At 37.9% G+C, this 21,473-nt stretch overlaps 3 protein-coding genes across 3 annotated transcripts; 1 reads left to right on the forward strand and 2 right to left on the reverse strand.

Annotated features, from left to right (window-relative positions):
• Nucleotides 1–12: 12 nt before the first annotated feature.
• Nucleotides 13–6,461, reverse strand: tubgcp4 (tubulin, gamma complex associated protein 4). The gene is made up of 18 exons (XM_056744066.1): nucleotides 6,273–6,461; nucleotides 5,576–5,704; nucleotides 5,336–5,458; nucleotides 5,201–5,254; nucleotides 4,423–4,479; nucleotides 4,250–4,329; nucleotides 3,943–4,144; nucleotides 3,539–3,704; nucleotides 3,322–3,446; nucleotides 3,095–3,145; nucleotides 2,904–3,009; nucleotides 2,704–2,811; nucleotides 1,467–1,611; nucleotides 1,177–1,354; nucleotides 949–1,083; nucleotides 533–649; nucleotides 305–444; nucleotides 13–225 (listed from the first exon to the last, which is right to left on the reverse strand). Exons 1-18 carry the CDS (start codon nucleotides 6,348–6,350, stop codon nucleotides 213–215), a joined length of 2,007 nt encoding a protein of 668 aa, XP_056600044.1. The 5' UTR covers nucleotides 6,351–6,461; the 3' UTR covers nucleotides 13–212.
• Nucleotides 6,461–9,095, forward strand: cdkn2aip (CDKN2A interacting protein). Its single transcript, XM_056744075.1, has 4 exons — nucleotides 6,461–6,598; nucleotides 7,088–7,334; nucleotides 7,423–7,544; nucleotides 7,629–9,095. The coding sequence occupies exons 2-4, from the start codon at nucleotides 7,090–7,092 to the stop codon at nucleotides 8,138–8,140; spliced, it is 879 nt and encodes a 292-aa protein (XP_056600053.1). The 5' UTR covers nucleotides 6,461–6,598; nucleotides 7,088–7,089; the 3' UTR covers nucleotides 8,141–9,095.
• A 1,835-nt stretch (nucleotides 9,096–10,930) lies between these two features.
• Nucleotides 10,931–11,909, reverse strand: cart3 (cocaine- and amphetamine-regulated transcript 3). Its single transcript, XM_056751191.1, has 3 exons — nucleotides 11,660–11,909; nucleotides 11,456–11,539; nucleotides 10,931–11,060 (listed from the first exon to the last, which is right to left on the reverse strand). Exons 1-3 carry the CDS (start codon nucleotides 11,822–11,824, stop codon nucleotides 10,953–10,955), a joined length of 357 nt encoding a protein of 118 aa, XP_056607169.1. The 5' UTR covers nucleotides 11,825–11,909; the 3' UTR covers nucleotides 10,931–10,952.
• Nucleotides 11,910–21,473: the final 9,564 nt, after the last annotated feature.

Here is a 21,473-nt window from a genome sequence, read left to right on the forward strand (position 1 = left end):
AACAGATGCTTACATTTCCATATATTTTTACCGTTGCAGTATATACAATTCATTGTCAAAGTCAAGAAACAAACTGTGATATAGACACATAAGCATAACATAAATTAACAATTGAATGTACAAACTGACAAATACTGTATTATACAATTGCTTTTAATAATCTGAAATGGACAATTGTGAAAGGTGTGCATCTGAGATCTTCAAACTCTGCTCTATAGCCCAAAACTACAGGACAACAAACATGCCATTAGTTACATTTTTTGCATGAATCAACTCCGTATAATGCTGCATTGCACAGGCCTACCTTCCCAGCGTGCCTCCTGCCTGGGTGTAGTATTTGTTGTAGTCTAGTCGTAACAGGAGCTGAGCCAGGTCAGAGTTTATCTGGTGGTTACGCACACTGGAAAGAATCTTGAAGAGCAGGAAAGACTGACGACTGAAACCCTGTCATGTGAAAATACAGCATCATACTTCAGTAATACAATCTCGATTATGGAATCGTTTCAAAATCCAATGACACAGACAAAGCTACCTTAACCAGAATATCCAGCTGGCCTGCTCCTCTTTCTTCCAGAGGACCAGCGTTCTGACTGACCAGGGAACAGAAGTTGTGACAGAGATCCAGAATTTCATTTAAACAGTGAAACACCTGGGAGTGAAACAGTTAAAGGGGTCATGAAAAAGCTAATTTTACGTATTTCACCAGTTCATGATTCATTTAAAGAATACCATCACAAACACTGACTGTCAACAAAGAACTGTTAGTCAATAAACTGAACTGTAAATTAAAAAAGATAGAAGATAATTATGAAAATGAGAAAGAAATGGTTAACTTTTAGTGTTTAACATAATATGGACCCTTAAATATGAAACTACAACCAAAAGAAGCGCCTTTTTAACACACTGCATGACTCTCGAGATGCAGAGAGGTTTGGTTTGGACACTCACAGGCTTGAGCAGAATGAAAGACTGGGCGAGTAAATTGCTGAGAAAATGGTCATGGGCCAATCGTATGCTCTCAAAGTCTCGTGTGGAGTTGATTTGTTGTAAGAGCTGTGAAAACTGGGACTCCAAAACATCCACCTGATGAAGAATAAAGGAAATGACAGTATAATTTACAGAATACAAAACATTCTTTCTTGTTACAGAATTAAAAAATATTTTCTAGGAGATAACCTGCAGGTAATATTGAAGATTGTCCACTAAGAAGGCCATATGATTGCGGAGTCTGCATTTGACGGCATCCATCTGGTTTGATTTGAGATGCTTGCGCTGCATCTGTAAAGCCCAGCAGTGCTGCAGCTCAGACTGGACTCGACGGACACTCAACAGATAACGGAACACCACATTATACCTACCAAGAATAAAAAAGCAGATTAATATAAGATGCAGGTCGCTGTGATGTTGATGCAATTCAAATAAACAGATATAAAAATACTAATAGTTAAAACGAAAAAGTGATGTACTTTTCCAACACGGCAGGAGTGAAAAGAATATGCAGGGGCCATTGAACCTTGTAACCCAATCCCAGCGCTGCCCAACCAGTAGGCGGAGCCTCACGAGGAGAAGTCTCCTGTGGAGGAGTGGTGCCCTCTCGATTCCCAGAAGCCTCTGCAAGCGCAGTTATCCAATTATTATGTGAAGTATTTAATACAGACGTGCTCAAATCTGTTGGTACCCTTACAGCTCATTGAAATAATGCTTCAATCCTCCTGAAGAGTGATGAAATTACAAGCTGTTGTATCATGTATACTTGCATGCCTTTGGTATGTCATAGAATAAAGCAAAGAAGCTGTGGCAAGAGATGATTTTTTGGGTTATTCTACAAAGATTTTCTAAAATGGCCTGGATGCATTTGTTGGTACCCCTTAGGAAAGATAATACATACTTGGTTTATAGTGATATTTCAAACTAATACATTTGAGAAAAGTTGTCACTGTGCTGTTTGGGATCATTGTGTGCACCACGCTGAACATGGACCAGAGAAAGCAAGGAATAGAGTTGTCTGAGGAGCTCATAAAGAAAAGAATCCATCTGGTACAGGGTGCCTTGAATCTGTGCAGGGCACAATGAAATCTCAAGACTATCAAGGTGTTCTGGAGCGAAACGCCCTGTGTCAGAAAGCTCTGTCACAGCTCATGGGTCCTCAAACAGGATATTGACCCAATACACACAGCTAAAATCACTCAAGAAACGATAAGAACAAAACATTGGACTATTTTGAAGTGGCCTTCAGAATAGTCCAATTCTGAAGGTCCTGATCGGAATCCTCCTGAACATCTATGGAAAGAGCTGAAACTTGGAGTCTGGAGAAGACACCCATCAAACATGAGACAGCTGGAGCAGTTTGCTCATGAAGAGTGGGCCAAACTACCTGTTAACAGGTGCAGAAGTCTCACTGAGAGCTACAGAAAACGTTTGAAGGCTCGAAGGTTGTGCAACAAAATATTAGGTTAAGGGTCCCATCATTTTTGTCCATGACATTTTCATTTGTTTTATTATTTACAATATTATGCTGAATAAAAATTCAAAAGCAAACTCTGATTTCTATTATATATGGAATAAACAATGATGGATGCCAATTACTTTAGTCAGTTTCAAGTTATGTCAGAGAAAATTGTGCATTCTTCGTTTTTTTGTGGAGGAGTACCAACAAGTTTGAGCACGTCTGTATGTGAATGCGGTCTTGTTTGTGGTTGATACCTTTGCCTTCTTTTCCTTGGTAGTCTATGGTGAGGTGCAGGAGGGGCAAAAGATTGTCATCGTCGAGCAGAACTTTGTGAGCTGCTTGTTGAAAGGCCACATTGACATCTAAAAAACATATGTGATATGAATATATTAATTTTTTAAAGAGGTTATCAATATTAAATAGTATAAATGTATATTGATACGTTTATGAATACCATGTTCAGTAACAGCCGATGGTGGGGTTTTAAGCATATGCTGAGCAAGGTCAATAAAAGCCTGGTACAATTCACCACGACCCAACAAGTAAAAGTCCTTTATGATCTTAATAAAACATAACACATGGTATTAAAAAAGCAAAACCATGTGTATCATACATTAAAATTGTCTTCTCTATTTCTTTATGTACCTTGAGCTGTCCCAAGAGATCAGATTCTTCCACCATTAATGTCCATAAATGCTACAGAATTAACAAAGGTAAAACATTATTTCATCTGGTCTGACTGTTGTGCGTTAATCTTACTCCAAAATACTTGATGTATTGAGAATTTAATTCAATTTATCTAGAAAATGTACATTTTCTGGCGAGGCTCAGTAAGATTCACCCTTATATAACATTTTAGATATCAGACCAACCTCAGCGACTGTGCTCCGAATGCCATCAACAAGATTCTCGAAGTCCACCAGACTGAAAAGAGGCTGCTGTTTGAGTCTATGAAGCTCTGCAGCAAACATGTCCTCCTGATGCTTCAGTATGGACCCTGATCAACCACATGAGGGCAGTGTTAGATTAGAAAACCCCTCACAAATGCTCTGAGTACGGGACAGCAGCTGACACATGCCATCCACTCACCGGCTCGGGACGGGCTCTGATTGTGATTCTCAAACATTTGTACCGACTCGCCAACAAAGAGGATTTTTTCAGCTACCCGGACCGGGATGTATGAGGGAAGCATCTCGACACGCAGGGAGAACTGTTGCAGGGAGGGAGCGAGCATGTTTTCTTCCTCAATCAACCTCTACAGAGAAGGACAGGAATAAACCGGAAAACATGTACCAATTGGGATGACATCACAACAGCCAGTAGAAAAAATGAATGATGTTCCTGTAGCTGAGTTTGCAGAGCATGGCACAAGCAACACCAAGGCGATGGGTTTGATTCCCATTTGTGGATTAAAACTATCTTTATTACTGGGTCAATCACAACCTGAATGACAGAACCACAGGAGACTCATATTCAGGTCAAGAGTGACTAACCAGGTCCTGCAGTTCCCGGAGCTGTTTTCCACTCAGTCCACCTATACCCAGGTCTTCTTCCTCCTCCTCCTGAGATGCTGCGGCCCCGCCCGCACTGGGGCCCTGCTTAATGAAGAACTCCTCACTCTTATCCAGCAGCAGCCCGTGCAGCATCCATGCAGCCAGCTGTTTATACATCACACCGTGACACACTGCAAGAATCCTGGTGAAAAAACGCACTACCATTAGACCAGGGACAAATATTGCATGTTTATGCATTAGGGTGTCTCAGGATTGTGTTAGGATTGGGTTTTAGATGTGTGCTTACTTCTCTAAGGCCATTCTGACAGGAGGCAAACCTCCACAGCTGTGCTTGTAAACCGTCTCTAGGATCTGGCAGCCGTGAATCTGTTAAAAACGAATGAGGGAACATTTTTGCAATGGTTATGTTTCCTAGCCATCATTTTTGGGAAAATTGGTGGCAGCTATCGTACTACAGACCTTTTGGGATTTGATGGTTTCCACAACAACCATCGCAGACGGGAAGAGAAGCTGAAACTGAGCAACAGAATAAACAATTTTAATGTTATATTGTATACATATAGAATACATACAGTGGGGTTTAAATGTTTCTACCCTGAAAAAATATAAACAAATTCTACTTGGGATTCTGTACTATTTCTAGATGAGAAATCAAATCCGTGAGCATGTTAACTTATATAAACTTGTATTTTAAAAGGTCTGATTTTCATTATTTTCATCGACGCTCGCAAAACACAGACTAACACTAGAATATTATGCAACTTAAAGGGCCAGTGTACAACATTTTGCGCCATCTAGCGGTGAGGTTGCAAATTGCAAGCAAAGGCTCACTCCTCCCCTCCTTTTCAAAGCACTACGGCGGCTGAAACAGCACTAAGATGACATCGGATATATATAGATCAAATATTTATGAAATGCGCTAAGTAAAGAATTTTCCCATATAGTGCTAGTACTGTAGAAACAAAATGGCGAATTCCGTTCAAGGGAACCTGCTGTGTATGTAGATAGAAATAGCTCCTTCTAAGTAGTAAAACATATGTAAGGTCTTTATACACCTCTGAAGACATAGCTATGTATATTATATTGTTTCTGTCAATAGATCCTCCAAAAAAATTCACACAGCACCTTAAAGTTAAATTTTCTATAACATTTTTAGAAAACTAAAATTGTTGAGCTGATAATAGAAACATTTTAGCTGTATAGGGACTGATAATACATATTAAAAAAAATATCCTACCTGCTCCAGCATGTAGTTCACATGAGAAATGGAGAGGTGTGGATCACCGAGAAACTGTTAGAAAAATGTCCTTGCTTTAATATTATCTGCAAATATGACTTCATAACCATCATAATGACTTTTCAAATGCAAAACCTCTTTTTCAAGATCCAGTAAAGCTTGTCGATAAGGCTGCAGCATAGAGTTCAGTCCAGTGCAGAATGCCCGCAGGTAAATGCCATAAAGCCCAGACTGAGTCGGTTGGGTGGAATAGTGCTCCTGTGTGAACGTAGTGACACCACAAAAACATGTTTAAGAAATCACAATTCGGTGTCTTGTAATTTACATTATGCAGAAATGAAAACGCAGTTTGCGCGCAGAATCAAGTCTGCTTACCTGTTGGTGGACGTGACCTGTGTGTTGCTCTATGAATTCTGTGAAACGCACATAGTCAGTGCCCATTTTGCAGAGTCGATTGAGGACACAGGTTTCACTGGGGTGGAGGAACGGCAGGTCCTGGGAAACCTGTGATGAGCAACAATCTTTAAAAAAACTAATTTCATCCTTAACACTGATTCACTACATAAATATTACTATAATATTGATTGACGTACCATTACAAACAAACCTAAAATATTTCATTCAATTGAATTATGTAGTGCTTTCAACAATTTTGCCTTGTTGCAAAGCAGCTTAACAGAAAAAAACATTTTAGACAGTAGAGGTAAGAAAACAGCATTGAAAGAAGATTTACAGATCCATTTTAAACCTTGAAGAGAGAAAAAAACAAGTATAAAAACTAACAAAAAAGATATAAATAAATATAATAATCATTCCGAAACACCGTTATTCCGATCGACACTTTCTCTGTAGCATAGTAAGACCTTTTTAAGGCCATCATATATTATCAAAAATAATATGGAAAAATAGGCATATTTTACATTATTAATGTACATTATCATCGCACTTTCATTCAGCACTATCGCAATTGTACCACCCTGTAATACACCTACACAGAAATAAATGCATCATTACATCATTACAGTATAGTCTGTATAGTCACTATAGACTTATAGTCTGCTGCATAAAATACCTGCAATCCATTCCGTTTATTCCAGGTGAATATGGTCCCAGGATACCCACTCAATGCCAGCAGTAGCTCGTGTATCATCTTACTGTTAGTCAAATGTCGCTATCAAATTAATGCACAATAACAAAAACAGAAACTTCATATCATGATGCTTTTCACAGCGCCAAAACCCTGGTCACATGTTGATGACGCAATCACGAGCGCGACAGGGGAAGTGCTCGGCTAGAGCCACTCGGACACTTCAAAATCATATTTTACTACTTACTGCTGATGAAGAGTCAACACAGAAAATATCTTTAGAGGTAAAGAGTGCTCGTTCCTGCCCAAAGGTCCGTTGTTTACTTTCTTGTTTTTTATTTTTGGATGTTTTGTTCAGTGAAGTATGTGAAGTCATTTTGAGGCGACTTAGACAGTGAACCTAAATAAAGTTGTTACAAGAGAAAGATAGTGCTCTATTACATGGAGGCCGTCAATATCTATTTTTTCAGTAACTATAACATGATAATTTGCTCACAATATCAAAACAATGCTAAAACTACATTGAATTTAACACTTACTACGTTGAGCTAACTAACGTTACATAAGTTGCTGATTTGTATGCTAGTTGTTCTCTTTAAAACGTCATATTGTTAAGGCAACCACTGGTGAACTCTTTGTTTTTCTGTCGCTGGGTAACATTTTCAGATATAACTTACAGCCTTCAGAACCTGACAGTCCTTTACACACATTGATTGTTTTTTAACAGGTGGGACACACTTTTCTATCTATGACTGTATGAATTCCTTAAGATGGGTTAACGTTATGCTTTGTTTTTTTAGTGATGGCGGCGGAGACGGGAGAAGATATTGTCTCAGAGTTTCTCAGTCAGAATCCCCATCTTGCAAACTGGGTGGAATCGCTGAAAACACACTGTGAGACGAATAAACAATGGCATGCTCGAAAAGAGTTTATACTGCGCAATATTGAGGTCTTTCCCACAATCCAACCTGGGACTCCAAGTCCTAGTTTGGACAGGCTGCTCTCTCTGTCCATGGTTTGGGCCAACCATGTGTTTCTGGGCTGTCGGTAATTGTCTCACTTTGACCGTTATTTCTATTTTGTATATTCATAAAAATGCATTTGTTTAAAAAATAACTGTGTTTGGTTCATGCAGGTATCCACAACCTGTAATGGACAAAGTAAAGGAGATGGCAGAAGGAATCACTGTAAAAGACGCCCCTGAGTGGAAGACTAGAGATGAAATCATGGGAAAAGGAAAAAGACCTTCCAGCTCAGGTAAATAAAATATAATCAATAATTATTTTTATTTATAATTTATTGCTCGCATTTTGCTAAACTGCTGAATGCCATCACTTACAGACACCAAAACTCATGTGAGGAGTGTTGGGCATCCAGTAAAACGGGGTCCTCCACCAGGGGCTCTTGCAAAGCATCAGCCCTTTTTCAATAGACTCTACAAGGCTGTTGCATGGAAGCTTGTGTCTGCCGGCGGCTTCGGTCCCAACCTGGAACATTTCGAGATCCTGCGCAGTTGTGTGGAGTCATGCAAGGCAAGTCTTAACTGTGTGTTTGTTCCACTCAAAGACATTCCTGATCTGCCTATGGGACGTACCCAGAAAGAAGGGCAAGTATGTGAACTGCGCTGCCAAACCGTCTACATGGGTACGGGTTATGGACGCGATGAGAGTGCCGCCAGAGCGATGGCTTCCAAGGAGGCGCTTAAAGTATTTCAAGGACATAAAGTGACAGTGAAAGTTTGTCGCCGTAGGTTCAGTGGACAAGATGTAGAAGATTTGGTTCTGCTGGATGAACAGCCCAGGAGTCAAGGTTTCCCCCCAGCTCTGTGCTACCCTTTTCAGGAAGACCAGTAAAGGTCCAGAGTGGTACCAGGGTTACGATACAACTTTGTTGATTCAGTTGCAGCCTTGTTTAGTGGCGACAAGATGTTTTTCGCTGCCGTTTCCAAGTGTGTCAATTTTTTTGGTTGCCAGGTTGGGGATCAATAAGGGTTGTTATAAACCCAGTTATATCTAACCTTAAAATGAGTTATAAACTGTGGAACTCCTACGTGGTTTAAATGAGCTGCTGAGCCTGTTTTAGTTAGTTCATTTATAATAAGTTGATTTAATTTTGTTTTATTTATTGCTCAAATATTAAATCAAGAATATGGTTTTGCTGCTGGTGACAACAACAGTTGGAATATTCAGTGTCCAACTGTAAAGAGTAAACATGGATTTTCTTTATCAAAGCCAATCGCATTTTAATGTTCAGATTTTGTTTAGCATAATTCTGAAGGACAAACGTAACCAAGTTTGTTTTCCTTGTTTCTTAAATTTTTTGAGAGTTTAGTTGGAATTCTGTGTACAAATCATACACAAAATAAAGCTTTTCCTGTTATCTCGATATACAGATTTTGTGTATGCTAGTTATATTTTGTAATGTGACTGATTTGGCCTGCTTATATTGAGCGTGTGTATTTATTGTCACAGTTGTGGACATGTAGGCAGATGTTCTCAAAAGAAAATAAACACTGACTGCCATCAGTTTAAAAACAATGTTAAATGTACAAGCAGAAATATTGAGAACCAGTGGAGTGTCATTTTTTGGTTTATTGTATCACAGTGCTTATTGTAGTCCATTTTCTTACATTGTGTTATACTGCTTTATACTCTGAATTCATAAGAGCACATCGGAATTTGAGAGAACGATACATATTGCTTTTACTTACATTTGACTAATTTGACTAATATTTGTATTGTAGTTGCTTTTACAATTCAGTTAACTATATTTTATCTAAATAAACTATTAGATATGATCCAGACTTAATCAGCTTCAGATTATAGTACTTCTTTTGAAAGGCCTATTTGCACAGTTTTTTTTTGTGCGCACAAAATAAATGTTCATTGTGTCATTTATTCGGATAGATTCCCCAATCAGATTTATTAGGAGTTTGAGTATAATGGTTATTTGTGTTTACAGTCTCTGTGGTCATTTTTTAATCTCATGTTAATACAATAAACAGATCTAATTCTGTTATTCTAAGCAAATGACAGTTTTATTACACATCATACACAGATTTGCTCACATTTACGTCACATGTAAACAGTTTATTTTCCAGGACCCTAATGCAATTTTAGAACCAAATGAATAACTTGGATAATGAAAAATTGTTATGATATAATATCAAACACCACAAAAGTGGGGTTTTTAAAGTACTTGAATAAAATTGCACTCTGTGTCTGCCTCTAGTCTAAATTAAGTCCTATGTAGAGATATTTGAGATTACATTCATTTGTCAGACAACCTGTTAAATGTTACTTGGATAAAAGGGAAAAACATTTTAAAATGCAAAAACATCTATACATCTTCACTGTAAAACTTTAGTTTTTGCTGCAGGTTTGCCAGTAAGTAGATTTAATTACCACTTAATATACTTTACAATTAGTAATGTTTTCAATTACTTTAATCAAAATTAAAACACTTTGACTTTTGAGATTCAAAATTAGCAAGAAGAGACTGGCTTTTGCACAGCAACACTGCAAAAAATGACATTCTTCCTAAGCATTTTTCAATTTTTCTTCTGTTAATATATTAACAACTTCTTAAATTACGATACATTTACATAACAGGAAAAGTGACCCAAGATATTTAGTTTTATTTATGAAAGAAAAATATATAAACTAGATAAGTTTATGCTTAAAACAAAATTGTACATTAAATATACAGTAAGTTACTGGCAAACCTGCTGCGAAATTACAGCAAAGTTTTACAGTGTTGTTACCATTTCATTATTAAAACATCCTAAGACATTTATATAATTGTGTACAGTCTGCATAAGACTGTGATGTTGTATAATGATAGAAATGACTACAGAGTCCCGTTTACTCTGTTCTTCTGCTTGACATCTGTAAAAAAATAATAAGCATAAATGAACTTAACAAGAAGTGAAAGCTCACATTTAAGTTTAGATTCTGACTGACATCTAAGGGAATTTGGGTGTTTTGCTGCTTGGCTGCATGCTGGACTCAGGCAGAAGTAATCATGGGACAGCCTGTACTATCTCTGCACTTTTTTCCTCATCCTCGCTTATGAGTCAGAGGCTTTTCATTTCCCCTTTATACTTTCATCTTGATGAACGCATGCAAATGAGATGTGTAAAGCACACCAATTTAACAGGTATTAAAACATAATGAGGAGAATTAGAAAATTAAATCCCCTCCATTTTAATAATAATTCAACCACAATAATATGAGATGGTGTATAGTCTTAATATTAATGTGGAATAATAAAATTTCCACTTTATAATTACCCCAAATTAACAAATTGATCATGTTTATCAGTTACTAAATCTGAAAATAAAGTTTATTATACACGGATCAGTGTTAGTACCTTTGTGGCATTAAATTTGTTTTCTGCAATTATACAATGAACAGTGTTGATAATGTTAATTTGTGCCATTTAATAAATATTTTATATTCCATTATGATAAGAAACTCAAAGACAGCCTTAGAAAACAAGAAAACAATTTATTCAGGTTTCACACATCGAGAACAGCAAATAATACAACAATCTTTTAAATTCATCTGTTCTTCTGATAACACTTTATAATCATAAAAATAGAAGTGACCATGTATAAATATCTTTAATATATGTGTGTTTCCAATTCACATTCCATCTTTTTCTTTACAAGCACTTCAGCAAAAAGTAATTGCAAAACGCTCCGCGCGGACAGTCACACATTTTGCCGATTCTTGATCCTTTCCTGATGGCGCATTGCTCCCCAACGTCGCACTGATATGAAAACAAAAGATCTGTGTTAGACAATTGCATTTATTTAACAAAGCAATTTGGCACAATTATTTCAAGTCACCAGACAGACCAGATCTGATCAAATTGAAAAAGTTGTATTAAGAACCACATTTAATCTGCCTTTCATGTGGCTCTGTGGTTAGCGCATGACGACAGCAACGCTAAGGTCATGGGTTCGATCACAGGGATTGCACATAGTCAGAAACAAATGTAAGTTATAATGCCATGTAATTCGCGTTGGATAAAAGCATGTGCCAAATGCATAAATGTAATCTCATTGCAGTAATTTGATCGGCAATTGTGTAGTTTTAAGTAAAAAAAAGAAAACAGTGAAATTGAACTGGTTCAGAAAAAACAGAATGATAGTTTATACTCACTATGGGAACGCGCCCAAACTTCTTTTCCCAAAGTGAGATCCGTTTAGTCTGCAGTTTGGTCAGAACGTCTTGTAAAGCCCCGAGCTTTTGCATGGAAATTGTTACAGGTTCATTTATTTAAACATTTTTGGAAAACAATAATAAAGCACTTTACAATTGCGTTTACTCTCCTCTAAAAAAGACAAAGAATTGCGCGATACTTACAAGCTGCTTTTCGTTGGTCAAATTTGGGTCCTTTGGGTAAAAATCTCTCAGGGCTCTCGTTTCAAAGTCAGACTCTTTGTCAAAGTTGTCGATTTCAGCACCGCGAACAAAGGACAGCAGCACGGCGCACGCCATCGCTGTTGTCAGGAGTTTGTAGCTCTCCATCGTTAAAGCCAAGGCTGTACACGTCCTGCACACTGAGATTCAAGTTATGATACAGTTCCCGCTGTCCAGTTACCTTATGTTTGCTCTACCGACAGACCATTCAGTTCTCTACTTGTTTTGCTCCACCTTATAGGCTAGATTGATTTTGGTCCATGCGTAATAAGGACGCTGACGATGACTCATTGCGTAAAGTTACCGAGTTGATATCCAAAACAAGAGGAGGAAAAAATGTGCTGTTTTCACAGTATTCATTCATTTCTTATGTGTGCTTTTTGTGTACTATATGTTTTAAATAGCATTCATTTGCCACATTACAATACTTACTGGTATGTTTAGAGTCCATAATCCACCATCTTGTGCCAAACCATGTTTTGTAGTACATTTTGTTTAACGTGTTTTATCCTTTTTCTCCATTTGAATCACATTTATACTATTTCTTTTATTCAGTGCTGGAAATGGCCAAGGGAACCAAATTTTACATTTTTAAACCATATGCAGAACATGTCATATAGCCTGGACTGCATCCCCCAGTGTTCCCCTATTTCCAGGCCACACTATATTATAATAACTTATTTTATATGTAATATTAAGATGCTTACTAATCTAGTAAGAGTACTTATTGCTAAACTGTGTGCCAAGTTGGCTAGAAAAAGTATTTATCCTACATCCTGGTCCATTACTGAATTAGGCTGTAACAATAACAGGAAAAATTTGGATATTTTCAATTTTATTCATGAAACTTTTAATCTTTCACCGCATTTACATTTCATTGTTACTGTAGAAATATAATTTAAGAAATTGCAGTATTTTTTAACTTTCTAAAGATTTTGTAACGGTATAGAGACTCGGAAAACAAAGGGTTTAAAAGCCAGACAAGTATTTATTGACAAAACACGATATATCTGTGATAATGCAATGGCGGGTGACTGGGAGAGTCTACAAGGAGTTGGTGGAGACGTGGAAGACAATGACCAGATATTGAACTCGAACATTGGAGAAACATGAGGGAACAGACGCTGTTCGATAGAGGAGACAGAGGTTGGAGTAGTCCACACGGTGAGTAGGATTCACAATGAGAAGCACAGGGGTTGAGTCCACTTTCCATAAGGGAGACTGGACAGTGTCTGAGTATTCGTGGCTGGCTTTAATAGTGAGTGCTGTTATTGAGGATGATGATCAGGTGCGCAGGCTTGATGTTTCCGTGACAGAACCCAAACTTAGGCCACATGGGGCTGGAGCTTCGGGATGGGAACTGTGGAAATCTGTGAGTAGACTGGGATCTAGAATGTACTTTCGGTTGACCCAGGACCTTTCATCTGGTCCGTATCCTTCCCAGTCTACAAGGTATTCCAGCTGCCAACCACGACGGCGAGAGTAAAGGATCTCTTTCACGGTACCATCATCAAGGATCTACGGAAGAGGGGATTCGTCAGAGCGATCTGTGGAGACTGGAGAACCTGGTAAATGAAAGGGTTTTAGGGGAGAGACATGGAATGTGGGATGAATCCTGTATTGCGGTGGCAGCTTCAGCTGATAGGTGACCTCATTGATATGACGTAGGATGGGAAAGGGACCAATGAATCTGGGACTCAGCTTTTTACAGGGAAGTCTGAGGCAAATGTCTCCGGTGGAGAGCCATACCTGCTGTCTGGGTTGGTAGGAAGGTGTAGGTGCTCTGTGGGTATCTGATTTGTGTTGATGGGTTCTGATGGCTTTCTGGAGTTGGTGGCAGAGTACGCACTGGAATGGACTAAGGATGGTGGTTGATTGCTGGAGGGAGTTCTGTGCGTACTCCGCCCAGGCAAGGAACCGGTTCCAGGAGTTCTGGTGACTATGGCAGAAGGTATGAAGGTAGCGACCAATCTCTTGAATTTCTCTCCGTTTGATTGTTACTCTGCGGATGATACCCAGAGGTCAGACTTATGGTCACACCTAGGAGTAAGAAGGCATTCCAGACCTGGGAAAAGAACTGTGGTCCTTGGTCGGACACTATATCCTACAGAATGGCGAAGTTATGGAACACATGATTGAATAGAGCTTCTGCGGGAATCCTCCAGAACCAGCAAACAGATTTCTTCCACGTGGAGATGACCAATTTGGAGTCTGATAGGGCCTACACCAAAGTGAACTTGTCCATGGCCTAGAGGTTTTCCTGTGATTGACTGCACTTTGTAGGAGAAGTCATTGAGCTTCTTAGTAAGCTGGAGTTGCTTGCAGAGATTTGTTGAGATGAAATTGCTGGCTGACCCAGAGTCGAGAAGGGCATCCACTGAAACACATTGGTCAGGGGAGTGAGTGTTACAACAGTTGTGAGCGGATGCACATTGATAGAAGAAAAGGTAACAATACTCACCGTGGGACGTGGAGGTCGAATGGGACAATTTCTACAAAAATGCACTGGGGAACCACACTAGATACACAGACTCTGGGTCAGTTGACGTTGACGTTCTTTCATGGACAGTTGAGTATTTTCGACTTAATTGGTACGGTTGCAGATTCTAGGGAACTGGATGTCCATTGGAGTGCCCGACCTGATAACAGCAAAAGCATGCAGGCGATCTTGGCTCTTTCTGTTGGGAAGAGTGAGTGACCATTATAGCAAAAATCCATTGTAGTCCTCCGCCAAACCAGAGTAGGGCGCAGGTTTGACCGGGAGACATGCAAGGAAGCTACAGGTCCAGTTGATGCCGGTGGAGTGGTGGAGTTGGAGTAAGCACCCGATGAAGGGAATCCACCAACTCCTGGAAAGGGTCCATACCCACCTGGCTATAATTGTAGGTCCGGTCTTCTGTAACATTACAGAGACTTCGAACAAAAGGGGTTAAAAGCTAGACAAGTATTTATTGAAAAAACACGATATATCTGTGAGACAGTCTATGGAACCTCCGATAAAGAAAAGGCAGGAGACTGGGAGAGTTTACCAGGAGTTGGTGGAGACTTGGAAGACAATGACCAGATATGGAACTCGAAGAACTTCGAGAACATCCGGGAACATTGGAGAAACACGAGTGAACCTTGGGAACAGACAGCATTCGATCGAAGGAGACACACCGGTTGTTGTAGTCCACACTTTGAGTAGTATCCACAATGAGAATCACATCGGGTTGATCGGGATCGGGTGATCGTGGCAGTGGGGTGAGCTTGGTGTTTCCATGACAGTTTTAATGGGTAGTTTTGCGGTTAAAAAATCTCAAAAAATATTCAAGACAAAGCTATAAAAAAAAGGCTGAGTGATCATTCCGAAAGTTTTTATGTCTATTCATAAGCATTTTAAGACATATTCACTTGGCAACAAACTTGCAACAGGCTCGCAGCGAAGATGTTAATAAATTGTATCTTTTAATCCCATTCTGAGCACAGGAAGTGGCATTATGTTGTTTCCTGCTGATATGATGAAAAGCAAACATTCACTTTGATCATGTCTTAGTCCCTTCAATGTGATCTTTTGTTAGCTAGAAGCAGGAATCCATTAAGTCTCACGGCTCTCTGTGGGTTGCATGAGTCATACATTCCAATTACCTCATGTATTATTGCTTGACAGAAACTTCTCCTTCAGCGCACACTCTTACCTGTTTAATAATGACCAATTCGCAGATAGTTGTGCTTACTGTTCACGTCAAACAAGCACTTTTTACATCTGCTTCCAAGAAGAATGATTCCATTTTGCAGGGTTCATAAATGCGCATTTCAATCGAATGGTTTAACTTAAGCAAAATATTTCCTATATCCCAATATTCACAGAACTTTTTTCCTCATTGCTAAATTAAGGTCCTGAGGATGTCATTCCTGTCATACCAGTGTAGACCATTTTGAAGAAGACGATTACCGGGTAGGACAGCATTGCCGTAGGGTGTCAAATCCAGACCAAGTGTGAGAATGGAAGAGAGCAACAGAACCGAAAATACACACTGGCAATTGCAGTAAACAATACATAACCAGTGCCACTGTTGTGCATGACTTCATTCACAATTCGACTTGACAATTTAAAAAAGGCAGTTTGCTGCAGTTTTTCAGCATGGCAAACGTTTGCCGCCCGCTAATTAGGTTTGGCTTTAGGTAAACAACATCTGAAGACTTTTGACAGCTTTTCTAAATCAAACTCACATTCAAGCTCCCATTTAGATTATTGAACTACATTAAAACAAAGCTTCCCGGAGCCTTGTTTGTGGGATTAATGCTTTGAAGGCCAATCTCAAAGAGGAAGCAATAGTGTGGGAGAGATCGAAATTCATTATTTTCAAGGCTTATTTATGTATTCCCTTAAACGCTAACTAGATCTTGGCATATTTGTTGTGGTTGAAAGATGTATGAAGACTCTTTTCTTTAGCTGGCACGTCAATGATCTCCCACTCTTTTTCTACCTTGTGTATCCCCTTGAGAGAATCTAGTTTCCTGAGCTGGAAAGGCCTTGTGTTGGAATTGATTTTGTGTGGGTGTGTGATTTCTCTGTGCCGTCAAGTGATCAAGCTAAGTGTATTATGGTCCTTTTGCATTCCCTTTTAATGTTTAAATTGTTTATAGAAGCAGGCATTTCTACGTAGCCTATTTATGCATGTGTCATATTAAGTTGGTGAAAGAATGTTATCTAGTCATATTTGACACCACAACAATAACCACAAATAGAAACATGATGGCCAAGATGACAAAAATATATATATATCAAACACGCTTTTCAGAAACTGAGGATGTGTTAGGTTGGGAAAGCTGAGGAGCTTCAGCATAGCAACAGGGGGACTCACTAACCCACAGCCGCATCTGAACTGTCAATTAGACACACTTTAGAAGAGCGCAGAAGTCCATTGTTAGTGCAAGACCCTTATTTGTCACTCGATCAACACAGACTCCCCATTATATCAGAGGGAGGGAATGAGATCCAAACACAAAAGCAGGAATGCCAGAGGACAACAAACAAGCATTAACATTTCCAAAACCACAAAATGGGCTGATAAACGTGACCCGAGCCGTATAATGAAGCTGTGAAATGGGTGTTGGATGTCAGAACAGTAAAAGACGCTCAATCAGGTCACTTCATTGTGAAGTAAAGATTATCCCATGTGCCAGCCAGCCACAGACACATCATTAAGCCAACAACACTGTTTTTGCCTATTAGTGAGCCCACAGATGCATCATCAATGTATTGGCATGCATTTAAATAAAACAGTCATATTTTGATTCACTATGTAAATGATTGACAACATCACCGCCAAATTCTTAACAAATTTATGTGTAGAAAATTGAAGTGAGATAAACTGGTCAAATTGTTTATGTTTTCAGATCTTGAAACAGTTTAAAAATGAACATTGGGTTAAAAAACTGCTTCTTATCATTCTCATCACATTGATGTTGAATGATGTGTTGAATGATGTTTACTCCCTTATAGGAAAAATTGTAAAACATTATTTTATTGTTCTATTGAACAAAAAAGAACACATTTTGAAGAATTTAGGAAAGCAAACAGTTCTGGGGCACTTTTGACTACTATTTAAATGTTTCCTACTATAGTCAATGGGGGGCAAAATCTGGTTATAGGCATTCTTCAAATTATCTTTTTCTGTGTTCATCAGAAATAAGTAATTTATACAGCTTTGGAATTTCTGTGAGTGAATGATAACATGATTTTAATTTTTGGGTGAACTATCCCTTTAAGGTTTATTTTTGTTGGAGTTGAACAAATATTGGGCTGAAATGACAGCAAGCGATTCTTTTCTATTTTTCTGAAGTGGTGTATTCCACTCCAAACAAAAATTCAAATAAAATGGTACATCTCTGATTAAATACAAAGTTACAATGCTGCTATTGTAAAATTGTAGAAGACGGCTTGTCCCAGGTAGCAACAATTTTTCATGTATACTATTTTGCATTAAAATGTAGGTGCATTGTAGTAAAATGTGATCTGTGCTGTTACAAAACCAAAGGTTGGCATGTGATTCTGGAAAGAATAAAAAATAAGAGAATAACTGATGGAACAGATGTGACCAAAATTGTTTGATTGCAAAGTGAAATTCTGTCCTGTCATATGAAAAAAAAGAAAAGCAAATGTCTACAGAGCACAGTAAAATGTACCATACGCAGTGCGACATTCTGTTCATAGAGATTTTGCTGGGAATCGTGCTGTCAGCTGCACTCGTGTCTCTTTCATGTCTTTTGCTTCCTGTATAAAGTTGATTATTAACTAAATCCTCAAATCTTTACGCCTGATACCTCAAAAGAGCAACGCTGCCTTTGTAGCATCACCAGCACATATATTTTGTAATGGAATTGACATTTGTGTTTAAAAATCAACTATTCTTAAGTGACAATGTCACTATCATATTGGATTGGTTGTTTTTGTACCGAAAACTCAAATTTGAGTTGATCTGCAGCAATGTTTTTCAGTGCACTCATTTCTGCTTGGGGCAAAATCATCAGTGAAAAAGGAGTATCTGGAAGGGCTGTCTACACACTGGGGTCCACAGTCTGAGATGTTGTGCGTCACTGTGAGGTAATTAGGGGTTTCTGAAAAATCTGCCTCAACATTTGCCTGCCTACAAAGCTTTATTTATTCTGATGAGGAGTTGCTTATCTATCTAATTGCATTGTATATCACTTCTGTGTGTGGTGTTAACCTTTATAATATTGCTTAACGTCTCCGCTTCCACTCCACCCACTCTCTTCAAATCCTTTTTTAGCCAAACGCCTTACATCTTTAGGCTAACACAAACAAAACACAGCCAGCTGAGGAGGACAGGCAATGCAAAGAAAGAAACTGTGATTTTACTTTTCCTGGGGAAGAAAGCAGTGTCAAAAACGTTTTAAAGCCCAACACTTGTTTAAGAATGAAACAATTGCGTCACATAAATCTTTTAAAGGCTTACATGGATTTTTCTATTGGTTTCTTTTCCATTAAATGCAATTATTAAGAAACAAATTCAGAGGTTTTCTGAATTAGCACTCTACAATGTGGCGCATGCAGGTTGTCTGGTTACATAAGAAGGTTAACACTGGAGCAGTGTTTTCTAGCACTTTAAATAAGTAAACATCTAAATTTAACTTATTTATATAACAGAAATTTCAGAAACCACAAAAGATGTATCGTCTTCAGAGAAGCCGTTATGAAACAAGATCATGTCTGGTCAACTTGTCACAGAGAAGAGAGGATCTGGAGGATATAAACAGGATACATTGAAACGAGATCATGTCTGGTCAGCTTGTCACAGGGCAGAGAGAATCTGGAGGATATAAACAGGATACATTGATGAGTGAAAGTTAATCAGCCTGCAGATGGACCTCACAGAAATTTCTGAGTGACTCACAGAGGCTGTTCATTTACCCATCACACCGGTGTCAACCAATGTCCACTAAATCACTAAATTGAGTTTCCATTAAAGAGTATTTGAAAAAGAGGCATGATGGTTTATTTTGCCATCCTTCTTCACAAGCACCACAGAACCATAATTACACGGCATACATAATTAAAGAAGTTAGCAGCTGATTATTGGAGATCTAATGACACGCTCATTCTCTCACTAACAAGTTTCCTCCAGGCCTATTGAAGACTTAAAAATTCAAAAAAGACGGCTTTGGTTATAAAGCCTTGTTATCCTTTTGCTTGAACGTCACACCTCTGATGACATAGAATCACTACATTGTGCTTCAATTTAATTAAAGTTTAAGGACTGAGGCTTTATCATTTGAAATTATTTGAAGTATATCTTCACTTGTGCTCAAGACAAACATTATTAAATATTGGAGTCACTTATTGTAATCTTATGGGGCTTTATTATGTCTTTGGGTATGACCTTGTGGGTAAAGAGCTTATCAACCTTGTAAATGAAAAAAAAAGGATAATTGTAGCAAAAACAGCATTTACAAGAGTAAAAATGTTCATAATCGGTAAACAATGCCCTCTAGTGCTCAATTTAAATGACAACCCTAAACGAACCTTCATTAAAAGGATAGTTCACCCACAAATACTAGTTCTGTCATCATATATTCACCCTCCCGTCATTCAATATATGTTTATATGTTTATGTTATTATTGTATATCATTGCTGTCCTTCTATCTCCTCGTATCTCCATATTTTGTGATTTTTGCCATAAATCATTATCACCCTTTATGTTTTTCACTGGGTTTTGCAAACATCTAACCAATGAAAAGTATTTAAAAGTGGCTGTAAATTTTGACTACACATCGTTTAAAAAATACAGTATCTTTCGTTCATTTCCTGAAAAAACGGTGAATTTGGACATACAAGGTTTCAGAAGGACAGCAGTAATGTGGAAAAAAAGATATTTTTATAAATGTCTTTCTGGTTTTGTGGCCATACCATGGAAGTTAATGGGGCCAGTGTTGCTTTGTTAACAGCATTGTTAACAATATCTTTCTATCGTGTTCTGCAGAAGAAAAAAGTAATGCAAGTTTAAAATGACATCAGGTTAATAGATGCAAGACATTTTTGCATTTATATAACGCATTGTTAAACCATTTCTTTCAAATGGGCTAAGCTTAGGCACAATAAAGTTGTATTTCTTCTCAGATATTGAGAGGTGATTCAATTGTTAATGGAGTGATTATGAATTCTGCAATATGGCTATTTATCTTGAATTGGTTTAAATTTCTGTACATTTAATTAAGGATAGCAAATGAATTATATGCCTGGTAGACACTGTATTAGTTCAGAAGCCACAAATCATTATGTATGTCTTTAATTTCTCTTAAAATAATTCTTAAAGATCATGTAATTAATTTGAATACAATGATTGAAATAGGCTCTTAGCATACAACCTAAAAAACTCTGGTTTATTTACAAAAATAAAGACCATTTAGTATCCAATGCACTAATGTCACAATGCAATTTTGTGTAATAGTGCTTCGACACAATGTGTAGCTGAAATGATAACAAAAAGCAACCCACATATCTAGTATATGAAATAAACAATGTGATTTTGGCTGTTGTTGGAAATTAAAGTACAGATTAACACAAGAGTGCAACAAGTTGAATGCAGGTACAGAGAAAAGCAGATATAGAGTAATGTACTTTAATTTTATTCATGTTCATTTATTAGATGCTAAATAATTCAGTGGTTTGGCCCTATGATTTATGAAGTTAAACATATTTATTCTGGGGCCATTACAAGCAAAGTTTGTGTTTGATATTGGACACCTAAATAATGTACCACTGTAGGCCTATGTCTCAAGGGAATAATAAACTTACCTACCTCAAGAAATGGACTACAAAGTTGTGCTCTCAACCACCAGTATATTGACAATTCTTTTTCTCAGGGGAAACATTCAGACTGCCGTCTTGTTACAGAGCTTGATGTAAGTCACAAAGCGGGTGCATTTGTAGACACAGTGATGAATAATAAGGGACATCTGGTATTAAGGAAACTTCATCATCCTAAATCCTTCATCAGTATTTATAAAGGTTCAAATAACACAGGCTTATCTCACAAATGTTGACATTTTATACAAGCATTTCTTATTCACAACCATGACTCTCCTATAATAATCAAAACAATAAGTGCATTATTTTACATTTCGGTGTTTTTAAATGTAAACCTAACTCTTAATGTTGTTTACATTTAATCATTTACCAGACACTTTTATCCAAAGCGACTTTCAGACAGATCGTGGAGCAATAAAGCGATATGTCATACAGGAGCAATA

This window comes from Triplophysa dalaica, chromosome 1 (assembly GCF_015846415.1).
Source record: "Triplophysa dalaica isolate WHDGS20190420 chromosome 1, ASM1584641v1, whole genome shotgun sequence".
Taxonomy (NCBI): domain Eukaryota; kingdom Metazoa; phylum Chordata; class Actinopteri; order Cypriniformes; family Nemacheilidae; genus Triplophysa; species Triplophysa dalaica.